Raw genomic sequence first — 15117 nt, 5'->3', positions numbered from 1 at the left:
TGTATGTTTCCAAAGCATGTTCATATGTTGTCGACTAGGGCTTACTTCCAAGTAAATGTGTCCCGGGGAAAAATTCAGTGTGGCTTTATAGCAATTGTTTTGTCAGTCCAAACTTTCAGTTTGGCAGATGTAATGGTTCCCCCCCCCACTGCTCCCCTTGTACACTGGTCTAGGGGTTCTCCTGAACCCCCAAGCCAATTCTGGGGTGTGTACAGGGGGATAAGATGTGAGGATCCCTGTTGCACTACTGGGAGACTTCGTACTGACTTCCACTAGTGGAACTTATTAGTTGACTCCTACCCTAGGATTGCAGCCTTAACCAGGGTGATTAATTGCCTACTCTGGCACTGGTGACATTATTACGGAAAACAAATTCTGTGCATCTTCTGAGCAAAATGTTGAGCAATTCAAAGAAGGCTTCAGGTGTGTAGAGCCCCTACCCAAGATGTACCATCTTGCCTCTGGACATGTACCTAAGGCGAACCTACACTTATTGTTTTTAACATTAAGGAAGAGTTAAAAATGCTTTTGATAATGTAGATGGACACATGACACCCTACTTTTTACATTCATAATGTGTTATTGCCTTGTCTTTTTATTGCTTAATTTTTAATCATTTTATGCTGCTGTACTGGTGAAAAACTGCTCACATATTCCTATGTAGCGTTTTACTTTTTTTACTGCATTCAATTTCCGACCCTATCCAATGTCATTCCAGGAGAAGTGTTCAGTTTCTCCTCCTGCCCTTTGCTTCTTCCAACAGACATGGAGGGAGGGAGAATTAAAATGTGACCCCAGAGAGAGGAGCAGAGCAACCAGCAACCAGCAACCAGCCCTCAGCCGCAGGAAAGTAACAGCATTTTGGAAGATGGTGTGGCCGGGCATTACTTACATTTGACGGGGACAAAAACAAGGTAAAAAATGTTTGAATTAACAAGCATGCCCTGTGACATTTTAGAACAACATATGTAATACGGTTCCAATAGAGGGGGGAAACGTTAAACAGGTCAGTGCAGATCCAACCCTTGTTTTCCCTAAAGTGCTCAAGATGACCTATATGGTTGTCACATAAAATTTAACTATATGATTAGAACACCCTTAAGTGTTCTTAGGGACGCGGGTGGCACTGTGGTCTAAACCACAGAGCCTAGGACTTGCCGATCAGAAGGTCAGCAGTTCGAATCCCCACAACGGGGTGAGCTCCCATTGTTCGGTCTCTGCTCCTGCCAACCTAGCATTCCGAAAGCACATCAAAGTGCAAGTAAATAAATAGGTACCACACTAGCGGGAAGGTAAACAGCATTTCCATGTGCTGCTCTGGTTTGCCAGAAGTGGCTTAGTCATGCTGGCCACATGACCCAGAAAAACTGTCTGCGGACAAATGCCGGCTCCCTTGGCCAGTAAAGCGAGATGAGCACTGCAACCCCAGAGTCATTCACGACTGGACTTAACAGTCAGGGGAACCGTTAAGTGTTCTTAATTAAATTAAAAGCCTGGATCCACAAATGCAGACTCACGTTGTGTTTCAAAAGTAAAATGGCCTTTCCAGTGGACATTTTCAGAGAAGATGGAGGGAAGTATGTGTGTTTGTGTACATGCAGTTCAATCCAATGCCACATTTAGTCCAGGGCAAAATGAATACCAAGGCAAGTGTTAGCCATAAGTATGTAAGGAAAGCACTAATGAATGAGAGGAAAGGTCCATCTAGTCTGGTGTTCTGTTCACACTGTGGCAAATACGACGGCCATGGAAAGCCCACAAGCCTCCTACCACTGGTTAAGTATTCAATGGACTTGGATTTGGTCTCCTCATCCAGTTGTCCTGTTGCCTTTAGATATTCCATGACGTAAATGATGGGTGCAAAGAGCGCCATGTTCTGCTCCCCACAGCCATAGGGCATCCGGAGAAGTTGATGAAGGTTCTGCATGGCTGTGCCCATGAGGTCTCCTGTCAAAAATATCAATCAATCTTTATTAGGGCCCAGAGACCCAACAAATCATTACAAAGCAATGCACAATTCATACAGCCTACCTCCAGGTTAAACAAGCATTTTGTTCAAAAGATAGGGATCATTGGTTCTTGCAACCACTGATAAAAACTTTGCCACTGCTAATGTTCTAGTGTTTGTCCGGTCTTCCAATAGGAACCTGACGTAGTGAGCCTCTGATTTTCTCGAGAAAGGTACCAGCAAGGGTAATATCAGTTCAGCCCTGGCTTGCTCATATTTTGCACAATGCAGCAAAGTATGTTTTATGGAATTGATTTCTTGAGCACAAAAGCAAAGTCTGTCCTGGTAGGGAACTCCTCTCAACCTGCCATCCAACACTGTAGAAGGAAAGGCGTTTAGTCTGGCTTTGGTGAAAAGCCTTCGTTAATTTGGTACTGTCAGGTTTTTAATGTAAGACGTTAACTTAAAGGCATGCCCATATTGTACTCCTACTGCCAGTGGACTACAGACTACGTGTGATCGAGATCGCAAGTCAGTGTGCATTATCTTTGCTTTAATATCTTTTGGGCGCCTTCATAACCCAGGTAATACAGTTTGGGGGGGGGTGTGACAGACCAATAGAGGTGGCTTTTCTAGCCATGGTTTTCTGCCATTTGCTGACAAACTCCTCATTGGTCAGGTGTTGGCACAAAACCTTCCCTAGGTCAAACACTGAAATCCTGAGCTAATGTTTTAGGGCAGCCCACCATGCTTTAGCTGAAATTGGGCATTCACCAGCTTCTAACAGAAGTATGGAGAAATATGGTTTTGTCAGCATGACATATGTGCATATTTTTGCCAGCAGTTCCCCCCAGCACAATGTGTTTGTGTGTATTTTCACCAACCTATTTTTCTGCATGTTTCCCCCTTTCATTTTTGCAAATGCATTTTTGTAAGCATTGTTCTCTTGGCACACTGTGAACATTTCAAAAGACTGCTGTGTTTCCATTCACACATTGCTTCTGAAAGTGTGAATTTGATAGGTTCGGCTTCAAATAAGACCCAAATCAATTTTCTTCCCCAACTTACTTATCCTACACTGTGATATCATGGATTTTGGAAGAAGAGCAAGCAATAGAGTGGTGAAAAGCCAAATGAAAAGCCTTGCTGGGACAGCCAAATTCAGTTAATAACCAGAGGTAATGATTCTACCTGGAAAAGCAAATCCCTTTTAGTTCTTCCCAATGCCAAAAGCAACTTGAAAGATGCTGAGCACAAAAACCTATTTGTCTGCAGTTTGACAGGTCTCTTAAGCAGAGGCACCTCTCTTATGTCTATAATATTTTAGACCATTTGTCCAGAAAACACTGGGAGAGATTAAGTGATTCCGGCCCTAAAACTACAATGGCTGCCCCTGTGAGAAAAACCACTGAAGCTATCCTTCTGAGATTTGCCAGGATTCATACGCTCATAAGGGGCAACCTTGCCTGCAAATTTCATCCAATTCTTCACCCAAAATAAAAAAGCTGCTTTTTAAAAAGATCACATTCTGTATTTTAGAGGCACTTGATACAAAAGGCTCTGGACCTTTTTGCCTCTAATTTCTTCATCATCATCATTTCATTTCTATACCGCTTTCTATTTTTAAGGGGAAAAAAATATCCAAGAGGTTTACAACCTCCATCCAATAAAACAATCCGGAATAAGTGTCAAATACAAAATATACATTCAAGGCAGGAATGCATTAACAGGAAACTAAAATATTATCTTAAATACATTACCAAGGAGGTCAGTGACACAATGCACATTTGACACAGTAAAATTAACAACAACAAAAATTATCTTAAACATTTCAGAATAAAACATTATTAATTTGGCTGGCTTTATCCACTCTGGAGGGACTTTTCTCTCTCTTTAGCAGTAGGGGGTGTGGGGGGGGGGGAAGAGACATAACATAAAGAGAGAGAGATGTAAAGGCAATTTTTTTAAATTTCCCAATACGGTCATACCTCAGGTTACAGATGCTTCAGGTTCCGTTTTTTCAGGTTATGGACCACCAAAACTCGGAAGTACCAGAACGGGTTATTTCTGGGTTTTGGTGTCACACATGCGCAGAAGCACTAAATTGCGCTTTGTGCATGTGCAGAAGCGCTGAATCGCAGCCTGCGCAGACGCGCCGCTGCAGTTTGTGAACGCTGCAGGTTGCGAATGTGCATCCCGCATGGATCACATTCGCAACCTGAGCATCCACTGTAGTGAATGGAGAAGAAAGAACACGGAAGACTTGGACCCTCAAGTTGGATCTGGCAGCTCCAAAGTGGTCTGAGCCAAATCAGACTGTTTAAAGTGCAAAGGGCGGGGGCGGAGTTCTAAGCTGAATATTGTTGATGCCCAACCCTAGAATAGTCCCCTCATGAAAGCTGCCCAAAAATGCTTCTGGATGCTCATTAGGTAAAGGTAAAGGTAAAGGTACCCCTGCCCGTACGGGCCAGTCTTGACAGACTCTGGGGTTGTGCGCCCATCTCACTTAAGAGGCCAGGGGCCAGCGCTGTCCGGAGACACTTCCGGGTCACGTGGCCAGCGTGACATCGCTGCTCTGGCGAGCCAGAGCCGCACACGGAAACGCCGTTTACCTTCCCGCTGGTAAGCGGTCCCTATTTATCTACTTGCACCCGGAGGTGCTTTCGAACTGCTAGGTTGGCAGGCGCTGGGACCGAGCAGCGGGAGCGCACCCCGCCGCAGGGATTCGAACCGCCGACCTTTCGATCGGCAAGCCCTGGGCGCTGAGGCTTTAACCCACAGCGCCACCTGCGTCCCCTGGATGCTCATTACACATGCAGAAATTGCTACACTTGCATGCACACTAGCCTTATTGCATGGAGATAGCGGGTGGTGCTGTGGGTTAAACCACAGAGCCTAGGACTTGCCGATCAGAAGGTTGGCGGTTTGGATCTCCGCGACGGGGTGCTCCTGCCAACCTAGCAGTTCGAAAGCACGTCAAAGTGCAAGTACAGTGGTACCTCAGGTTACATATGCTTCAGGTTACATATGCTTCAGGTTACATTTTCCTGCTAACCTAGAAATAGTGCTTCAGGTTAAGAACTTTGCTTCAGGATGAGAACAGAAATCGTGCTCCGGCGGCGCAGCAGCAGCAGGAGGTCCCATTAGCTAAAGTGGTGCTTCAGGTTAAGAACAGTTTCAGGTTAAGTACGGACCTCCGGAACGAATTAAGTACTTAACCGAGGTACCACTGTAGATAAATAGGTACCGTTCCAGCGGGAAGGTAAATGGTGTTTCCGTGCGCTGCTCTGGTTCGCCAGAAGCGGCTTAGTCATGCTGGCCGCATGACCCGGAAGCTGTACACCGGCTCCCTCAGCCAATAAAGCGAGATGAGCACCACAACCCCAGAGTCGGTCATGACTGAACCATAATGGTCAGGGGTCCCTTTACCTTTACCTATCAAACATCACTGGTTGCCAAGAACATATGCTTGTGTGGAAATTGTGCTCCTTGCAACTGGGCTGGTGTGCATAGCTAGACCTATGAACGTATGACTTCTATATGGAGTGTTACCACGTGGAACTCACTTCCTGATGCCTGAACGTGGGAGCTCTTGCATTGGAACTAGGGAGGCTCAACGAGGGAGCAAAAATAGTCGCAGGAACACCAGTAATAATGCCATATATCTTTGCCAAGACAGGAATGGTTTACTGAGGAGGAGCCGCATGGCATGTGAAATCTGTATCTCTGCCAATTGCAAAGTCAGAAGTGGAAATAAAGCCTTTACGCCTACGGAGAAGTAGTAAAAGGCTAAAAGAAAAACAGACAAAACTTTTCTGACATGCAAGATGTCTCCTGACTCATAAGCAGCAAAATAAGATTCCAATTAAAACTTCTCCAAGATTGTTATCCAAATGAGTGAGAGTGAATGACAAGCTTGTCTTTGCAAGAAACCTATAAACTGACCTATGCAAGAGAAATAAGCTCTGGCTGATCCTTCCACCAGATTTTCAGGGAGTTTCAGAGACACTGGCTCAGAGACGACAGCACCTGCAATTAAAACATTAAACTTAAAATACATTTAAATGCATTTTTAAAATAACTATTAAATTTCCAAATATAAAAACAAAAAAATCTTCAACAAATTTTTGAACCATAATTTTGATGGACTCCCCTCCCCCTCTTGGTTTCATTATTTAATACTCTTTCACGCACGTTCTTAAAAAACCTTATACTCTTTCTGTTTCAATTTTAAACCTTCTTCATCATGTTACAAGTGACATATAAAAGTTTTCCTAATGTAAAAATCTGTACACAAAGCTTAACAGATATGCATTAAACATTTCACAGTCCTCTTTCTTTCTTGGGTTTCAAATTAACTAATATGTCCTGCATAGTTCAATAGCTTATTTTGCCAATCTTTCTTTCTTTCTTTCTTTCTTTCTTTCTTTCTTTCTTTCTTTCTTTCATCTCTCTCTCTCTCTCTCTCTCTCTCTCTCCTTCCTTCCTTCCTTCCTTCCTTATTTATTTGAATGCAAAGGTGTATAGAAACCAAGTGCTACATGCAGAAAATAAGCATAAACAGGTGTACAGCAATCAACCTCAAGAGATTGATCTTGCTACCTATTTATAAACGTGGGAGAGCCCTCTTCTGTTTGTTCACATATACATTTCAAAAGCTTGCTGTGAGTGTCACTGCTATGTAAGGCAGGTTTTTTCTAAGTCTCCAGGTTTCGAAGCGACCCTTTGCAACACAGCCTCCAAGGGCTCTCCTGGCTTCCTTCCATGACTCTGACCCCTATCTCAGTTCTTCCACTGCGATACCATGACGCCATTCCTGGTTCATCTCTGACAGCTGACAGCCGTTCAGCCCTGACGCCATCTGTGGCGATCACACAGGGTCCCCGGACGTTTGACGGTCTAGTGATCCCTATGCCACCACTGTGCTCGCTTCCCCACTGCCACCAACCCATTACTCTCGGGTACACACTGAGTCTAGACAGTTGTTAAAATTGAACCAATTAAACTTATTTTATAAGTATTAACAAGCTTATGGTTTCTCAGATAATATTCTTGTCAGTTTCTTAAATTTAGTTTCTTTACCGGCCTCTACCTTCCTAATACCTTCTGACTGATTATCTCAGCTGTTTGACTGACTCATCTTAACAGATTCTCTCTCTCACACACATCAGACTAGCCCAACCCACAGACTTATCCTCTCTCTGTCTCTTCTCTAACTCCAGACTGACTTCTTAACAACTCTAACTCTAACTCTAACTCCTCCTCTTGGGTTCCTATTGGTTAGTCATTTTACACTTAGTTAACCCTTTCCTTATGAACCCAGTATGATGTCACACACCTAGGAGGGCAAACGCCACACCATCCTGTTCACAAAAGATCTTGCCCAGAGAAAATTGTCTGGCCATTGCACAAAGATTGGCCAGGCATTTTTTTTCTGGACAAGAAATTCCATAACTGGGACACAAGAACTGAAGCCCTAGATCTCAACGACAACCCACTCACAGTCGAGCAGTCTTGATGTTACCATACAAGGCTTTCGGTATATTTTCTTACCGATGTTCCTGCACATTAGTGAAACGCTATGCAAAAATAATAGTCAACTAGCCATAAATACTGTAACAAAAATGCTTTTTTGCACACTAGGTATGTAGAGGAATGGAAGACAAAATGAACTGAATAAAGAACAGCAGCAAACTGCCTGTGTTTGTGCTCTGTACAGCATTCAGATATATATGAAAACTAGAACAAAAGAGCCCAGTTCCACTTCAGAAACAATCCCAGGTAATTTGGAACGCCAAAAATCAACAGAAATTCAGTTGAGGATAATGTTGGAAGCATTCCTCTTCTGACTTGGTGCATCCTAATGATTTGAGAGGGCTCTAAAACAAACCCCTAAACCCTGGTTTAATCATTTCCCCCATATAAGCCGAGCATAGAAAATTTGCAGCAGAAGTGATGCAAGGCTCTTCTTTATTTTTATTTTATTTGCAGGTAGCAGGAAAAAGGCAGCATCCCCAGTACAGTACTATTAGCTGATCCCATGAACCTTTCATTACTTTTTGACAGGTTCCTCCAGTTCCCATGCTCATAGTAGCCCACCAGAAGAGAGCAACCCTCTTACCTTTCGCACAGATAAGGCTGCTCTGGGTTAATTCTCTTTCAATGCCTTCAGGCTATGAGAACAAAGAGGCAGAAAGAGGACATACAAATGAATGAATGAATGAATGAATGAATGAATGAATGAATGAAACAAAGAAATAGCAAAACAGGGAAATCCTAGATCTTTATAAACGATAACTATCACCACTGACACTCACATTGAGAAGCAGTATTATATTGTAGTGTAACATGATGCTGACTTAAATCTGTCTAGGCTTACTATGGCTTTTGGAATCTACCGTATTTTTCGCTCTATAAGATGCACTTCCCCCCTCCAAAAATTAAGGGGAAATGTGTGTGCATCTTATGGAGTGAATGCAGGCTCCATGGCTTCAGCGATAGCAAAGTGAAGCCTCCAGAGGAGCGCTCCCACTGTGCTTCGGAGGCTTCGCGTTGCTATCACTGAAGCCTGGAGAGCTCTCCTGGCTTAGCTTCGCTGGAGAGGCGCTGCACAGCTTTCCCTCTCTGCGCAGCGCCCCTTCAGCGAAGCGGGAGGAGAAATGGAAGGGGCTCCATTTCTCCTGCCACTTCGCTGAAGGGGCGCTGTGCAGAGAGGGAGAGATTTTTTTTTTCTTGTTCTCCCCCTCTAAAACAAGGTGCGTCCTATGGTTGGGTGCGTCCTACAGAGCAAAAAATACGGTAACTCTGAATTCCCTTGCTTATCGTCAATCAGATTTTTGTTGTTTGTAGATGCTGGATATTACAATGTAATTCACGAAAACAAACAAGACAGTCTAAGAGCAAGTTAAAGATATACACCCCGACTATATTTATTATTAATTTGTTTAGATCTTTAAGACAAAACCTATCAGGTAACTCTATGCTATGAGACCCGTGGAAATAAACAGGAGCAGCACAAGAGCACATTGATTTCTAGTGCATTTTTGTACAATACTAGTACAATTTGCCATTTAATCTCCAAAATATACCTATTTTAGAATGCTATGCCAGTGAATTACTAAAAGTCAAATTTTATTCTTGCAACAAGTACATTTTGAAGTCCCACCCAAAGATTCAAGATACTACATTTTTGGATGACGTTCCAGTCCAAAGTAAATGAAGGTTTATCCACCATTACCAGCTCTGTTTTAATTCTAGTTCATGCAGTGATTCAAGCTAATAGATCCACTTGTAGTAGAACTGTTGGACCTCTGTCTATGAATGACACTTAGCTTTATGAGGGCCAATGAATTTAAAACTGGATCCTGACCAAAGAAAGAGATCCTCTTGGTTGGTGGTTTTTCTGTCTTGGATGGTGGTATTCAGGTGTTCTGGAGGGTGGCTGTACTCCCTGCTAAAGGATTAGGCCCACGGTTTGAGGGGTGCTTTTTGACCCAGCTTTGCTACTGGAATTTCACAATGCAGAGTGCCTCATCGTTCAGCCTGGACACTGAGGTCCAGCTCCGAGGGCCTTCTGGTGGTTCCCTCACTGTGAGAAGTGAGGTTACAGGGAACCAGGGAGAGGGCCTTCTCGGTAGTGGTGCCTGCCCTGTGGAATGCCTGTTAAGCTTTGTGTACAGAATGTTTTATTGCTTTGTTAGTAATAATAATAATAGTCTGTTGGGAGCCACCCAGAGTGGTTGGGGAAACCCAGCCAGATGGGTGGGGTATAAATAAATTATCATCATCACCATCATTTAATGTTTTTCTTTCCTGCCTTTCAGCTCATAAAAGCTACTTACATTTTCAAAATGACAATAACACGAAGTGCTTCGGATGTTATACTGTATTTGTACAGTAGTGGAAGGAAAGGGAAAGTGGTGGAAGGAAATGAATGTCCAGTCCATTGGGTGTAAAACGCAGGGTGTAGCAAGTATGAGATACCCTTGCAGGGAAAAAAGGGAATTGCTCCACATTTGATCCTGACTGAATTAGCTAATTAGCCGCTGAGAAGAAAGCACATTTTTTGAAGCTCAGATCTTCCCACTGTACCTCTACTAGCAATTCTTTGATCAGGGTGTCCTTCCATCCCACATCCAAGCCCCCAGATGTTCCATTTCCACAGTCCCCGCTGTTTTTTGGAGCTTCAGCAGTAACAGACAAGGTCACAGCACCTGAAAGCAAACATTTTAATTTTTATTTTTGTTCTGGCACTTTCCCTGCATTTTACTGTTGAATCGAAGCAAGCAGTAATAGTTTGTTTGTGTGTGTGGATTGCCATTTGCTCCAATTCAGTGATAAAACATGGATTTTCCTGCCGAAAGAGTTGGGACAAAAACCAGAAAACAAAACCCACTTGAATACGGAGCTTTAAAGCGCAACGCAAAAGGAAGTCTGGATGAGCCCTTAGAAAGAAGATTACAAATAGAAAACCAATTAATTTAGGTTTTTTGCCTTCTCTCTGCACAAGGATCTTGCTCTCATTGTGCCAGTTTCTCTCTGGAACGTGCATGTAATTTACCCATGGCGGCTTGCCTTTTTGATATACTTCCTGGAAAAGATGCAGCAAAAACCCAAAGTAAAACCTTTCATGGGCAAATTTTCAGCTTTTCAGATTTCTTCTACAGATACAACTCTGAAAGCAAGAAGGGCCAGGATACTGAAAAACTCCTAGTGGGAAACTGGACCTGAGCTTAATAGAATGCAGAGCTGGTGGTTCATAAAATGAACAAAAATAGAATTAAACCATTGAGTTCTACGGAACTACAAAATTAGGGAGATGATCAACACTGGAAAACAGGCCAATTATAGACCTGCAAACTTGTGGTTACAGATGAGGGAGAAAATTGTTTCAGTTTGTATTTAAAGGTTTATATACCTAATTATAATTTCCTGAAATAATATGCAAACTGACACACAGCCATCCTTCAAAAGTTGCACGTCCACAAATTGTGCAATGCAGTTCTCCAGCCAAGCAATGTGTACAAAAATGCATGTACTAGGGTGAAGCATGCATAAGATAAAGGTAAAGGGACCCCTGACCATTAGGTCCAGTCGTGGCCGACTCTGGGGTTGTGGCACTCATCTCACTTTATTGGCTGAGGGAGCCAGCATACAGTTTCCGGGTCATGTGGCCAGCATGACTAAGCTGCTTCTGGCGAACCAGAGCAGCGCACGGAAACGCCGTTTACCTTCCTGCCGGAGCAGTACCTATTCATCTACTTGCACTTTGACGTACTTTTGAACTGCTAGGTTGGCAGGAACAGGGACTGAGCAATGGGAGCTCACCCCATCGTGGGGATTCGAATTGCCGACCTTCTGATCGGCAAGTCCTAGGCTCTGTGGTTTAACCCACAGCGCCACACACGTCCCTAAAGCATGCATATGGATGCATAAATTAGTAAAAATAACATACAAAAATTCATTTTATTAGAAAAAGTTGCCTTGTAAATATGTGCGTATTAGGCAAACAGTGGGATATTCAAAGGGCAGTCAGGCCAAGAATTTATAGGCACATGATATCAGTTGAAGGTCACAGATTTTTTCCTGGAGGTTTTCTAGAGAGAACTCTGAGACACTCCCACTCTTCCCTGACAGGGGGAGGGCTACACAAACCTGCATCTAAAAATGGTTATAGAAAAAAAGACTTGGTTAGTCAGATGTGCAGGCATTCTGCATTTACATTTGGTGAACTGCATTTCTTATGCAAGTTTAAAACAGACAAGACTACCAGTTTACAAAGCAGAGAGGAAGAAAGAAGCTCACTCACCAAGTTTTTTAACACTAATATTCCAAATGTATGTTTTCCTCTCACCGCCACACACACATCCTTTATCATTCAAAGGTGAGAGAAGTTGGGCTTGGAAATCCCGGGATTCGGCCATTGATACATTGACCTGCCATAAGGGGAGAAACTACAGTTAATTAACAGAGTTAGCGTGGCTTCCTAGGACTAAGGGAGGATGCTTTAACCTCAGACAGGGCAGAGAAAACCAAGACAAAAAGGTATTTCATTCAGTCTCCTCTACTATAGCAGGGATCTATAGTAACAGAAAACTTACCTAAAAACTAGAGCCAAAATTTGGAGACAAACTTAAAATAAGGACAGTACTGGGATGGCTTGGGAAAGGATAGAGGATGAACACAAGCTGAATAAATGCCACTCAACTCCACTAAACACTTTCTAAGGGACAGTACTTGGAAAGTGTTGGGTTGTGTGATAGTATTCTAGGATATCCTGGCAGCTCTCAAAATCTAGCTTCTCTCCCCAAACACCATCATTGGTGAAGTTGGGTGAGATCATTCTAGCCCTCTTTCAGTTCCCTTCCTCCCCTTCTCCTTCCTTATATGGTGCTGTAATTAATAATTGCAACAGTTTGGAGGCAGTCTGTCTGGCTTTCTGAGAAACTGTAGTGATCTACAGATTTGGGACAACTCAATCCATCCTTCAGTTATTTGTAGCTACTTCAACTTGAGCCAGACAGGGCACAAAGGGCCTTGAATTGGCCCAATTGGGTTCAGGATTTATCTGAATCTGGTGCACAGCACTAGTGTAAACAATATCTCTGCCAGATCAAGGAACCAATGTAGTTCAACATTTATTATGTAGGCCATCAGAAGGCACTGTAAATGTTCCAAGAAAATCCTTTGCACATAACTGCATCTAATTGTTTAAATACAAATGCAAAAACAATAAATGGGAATGTGTTATAAATTAAGCCAGCTAATTAAAAAGACAAGTTGCTTATACAGGCCAATAAAGCCCTGACAGAGTGCAACTGGTTTAGCCATCAGTCTCACTTCCCAAGGAATTGTAGTGAGAAGGGAGCTAGAGATCTCTGAAAGGAAACTCTCAGCACCTTAACTAACTACAGTCCCCAGGATTCCTAAGAAAAGGCACAACATCCAAACTGGTACAAACTCAGTAGGAATCTATGTGTTTGCAAGTGTAATGTGCTTTAGTCTAACCTTTTCCTGTTTATCTCACTGATGTGGATGGTTTGTACCCCAACCCGCAAAAACAATATGCAGGGGTCTTTTCTAGACATGAAAGAGAACAAAGAAGGAATGAGAGGATGAACCTGAATGCATTCCTGCAGGTAGTTGAAGACAGTGACTCTACAAAGGAAATCTTCCCCTCTAACTATGGAGTAAGGCAGCGTCATATGAACAAAGAATATCTGGAAGGCAATCAGGGTGGCAGGCCTTGAGATGCCAAACCCAGCCTGCTTCTCCAAGCAGAAGGCACTGGCTTTCCACTCTGTGATGGTATCAGGGACGACGTAGGTGAGTTTTGCATGTCCATCTGAACTAATAAGGAGAGAAAAACAAAAAAGGTATATATAGAACCCCAGGCTTGACTATTTATATCCACATTACCAAGATGAAAAGCCTCACCACGTTCTTATGGTGTTGGGTTAAGTTGAAATGCGCATCACTTTAAAAAAACAAAAAAAAACCCACTCTCTCTACTGCAGCAGACTACACTATGTACAGTGGATGCTCGGGTTGCGAACGTGATCCATGCGGGAAGCACGTTCGCAACCCGCAGCATCCGCAACCCGCAGTGGCGCATCTGTGCACGCGCGGGTCATGATTCGGCGGTTCTGTGCATGCACAAAGCATGATTTAGCGCTTCTGCGCATGCACCGAAACCTGGAAGTAACCCATTCCGGTACTTCCAGGTTCGGCACGGTGTGCAACCCGAAATCGCACAACCCAAAGCGTCTGTTACAGCAGATGCAAGAATCATTTGGTTTGCAGCATAGAAACTCTGTTAGCGGGGAGCAGCAAAGAGAATTGAGGGAACTGCATATTTTTAGCCTGGTAAAGAGGAAACTGAAGGGAGATATGATAGCCATCTTCAAATAGCTAAGAGGCTGTCAACGTGGAGGATGGAGCAGGCTTGTTTTCTCCTGCTCCGGAGTCTAGGACCCAAACTGATGGCTTCTTTTTTTAAAAAAAATTATTTATTTATTTATACAACAAGAAAAAACACACACACAAAAAAAAAAAAAAACAACACAAATACCAAATTACACACAAATTACAAAAATAACCATAGCCACATAATTTTCTTGGCAAACAATAAAACATCTATTGGTCTTAACACTAAAGACCCAACTTCCCGTCTATTCCATATTTCAAATTCATGTTACTTACTGCCAATACACATTTTTTTTCATAATTAAACTTATTCTCAATAAATCTAATTTCTTCTATCTACCTAGCAGCTATTACTGAAGTTCCTCGAATGCTGCAACAGAATTTAAACTACTATATTTGTTTTTCAGATATTCTTTGAAAACCTCCCATTTAGAAACAAATTCCTGTTTTGATTTATTCTTTATCTTTTCTGATAAACCATCTAATTCGGCATATTCTGTCAGCTTTTGGATCCAATCTTGTATAGAGGGGATTTCATTACTCTTCCATTTTGCTGCGATCAAAACTCTTGCTGCTGCCGTCGCATATAAAAAGATACCCTTCCTCTTTTGTGGAATATCCAAATCTGTTATTCCCAGGAGGTAGGCCTCTGGTTTTTTATTGAAAGAGATTTTTAGCATTTTTTTGCAGTTCTGCATGTATACTCTCCCAGAATACCTGTATTTTCCAAACCGATGGCTTCAAGTTACAAGGAAGGAGAGTCGGACTAAATATCAAGAAGAATTTTACGACAGTAAGAGCTGTTTGATAGTGGAATAGACTCCCACGGGAGATAGAGTCTCCTTCCTTGGAGGCTTTTAAGCAGATGTTGGGTGGTCATCTGCCATGCATGATTTTGTTGAGATTCCTGCATTTCAGGGAGTTGGACTAGATGACCCTCAGGATCTTTTCCACCTGTACAATTCTAGGATTCTATAAACAGAATCAAACCTGTGCAGAAATTGCCAGAGAGGGCAGTGAAAGGCCTTCTGTGGTTTGCATAATACAATCTTATTTGCAAGACTCAGAATATGCACTGAACCCAGGGAATGTCATTCCCAGCTAGAGCTGTTCCCAAGATTTTGGTAGATCTCAGGCAATGTACCCTCAGAAGCACCCTTTCAACTTGAAAGAGGAATGACATGCAAGGAGGAGGGATCAGGAAGAGGGATTCTGTGGCCCACTAGATGTTACTGGACTCCCAA

The 15117-nt window shown here is 42.8% G+C and overlaps 1 protein-coding gene across 1 annotated transcript in view; it reads right to left on the bottom strand.

Moving 5' to 3' along the window:
- LOC307206214 (ovostatin-like) overlaps positions 1 to 15117 on the bottom strand; it is a 59881-nt gene that overhangs the window by 14979 nt on the left and 29785 nt on the right. Inside the window, exons 19-24 of the mRNA XM_079959135.1 lie at positions 13069 to 13297; positions 11757 to 11883; positions 10040 to 10161; positions 8070 to 8121; positions 5894 to 5977; positions 1771 to 1947 (exon numbers count right to left, since the gene is read on the bottom strand). Of these exons, the coding sequence (XP_079815261.1) occupies positions 1771 to 1947; positions 5894 to 5977; positions 8070 to 8121; positions 10040 to 10161; positions 11757 to 11883; positions 13069 to 13297 (791 nt within the window). The remainder of the gene's footprint in view (positions 1 to 1770; positions 1948 to 5893; positions 5978 to 8069; positions 8122 to 10039; positions 10162 to 11756; positions 11884 to 13068; positions 13298 to 15117) is intronic.

This window comes from Podarcis cretensis (genome assembly GCF_951804945.1).
Source record: "Podarcis cretensis genome assembly, chromosome: 17".
NCBI lineage: Eukaryota > Metazoa > Chordata > Lepidosauria > Squamata > Lacertidae > Podarcis > Podarcis cretensis.
The sequence above is the reverse complement of the archived record's forward strand: the minus strand, read 5'-3'. Positions and strand labels throughout refer to the sequence as shown.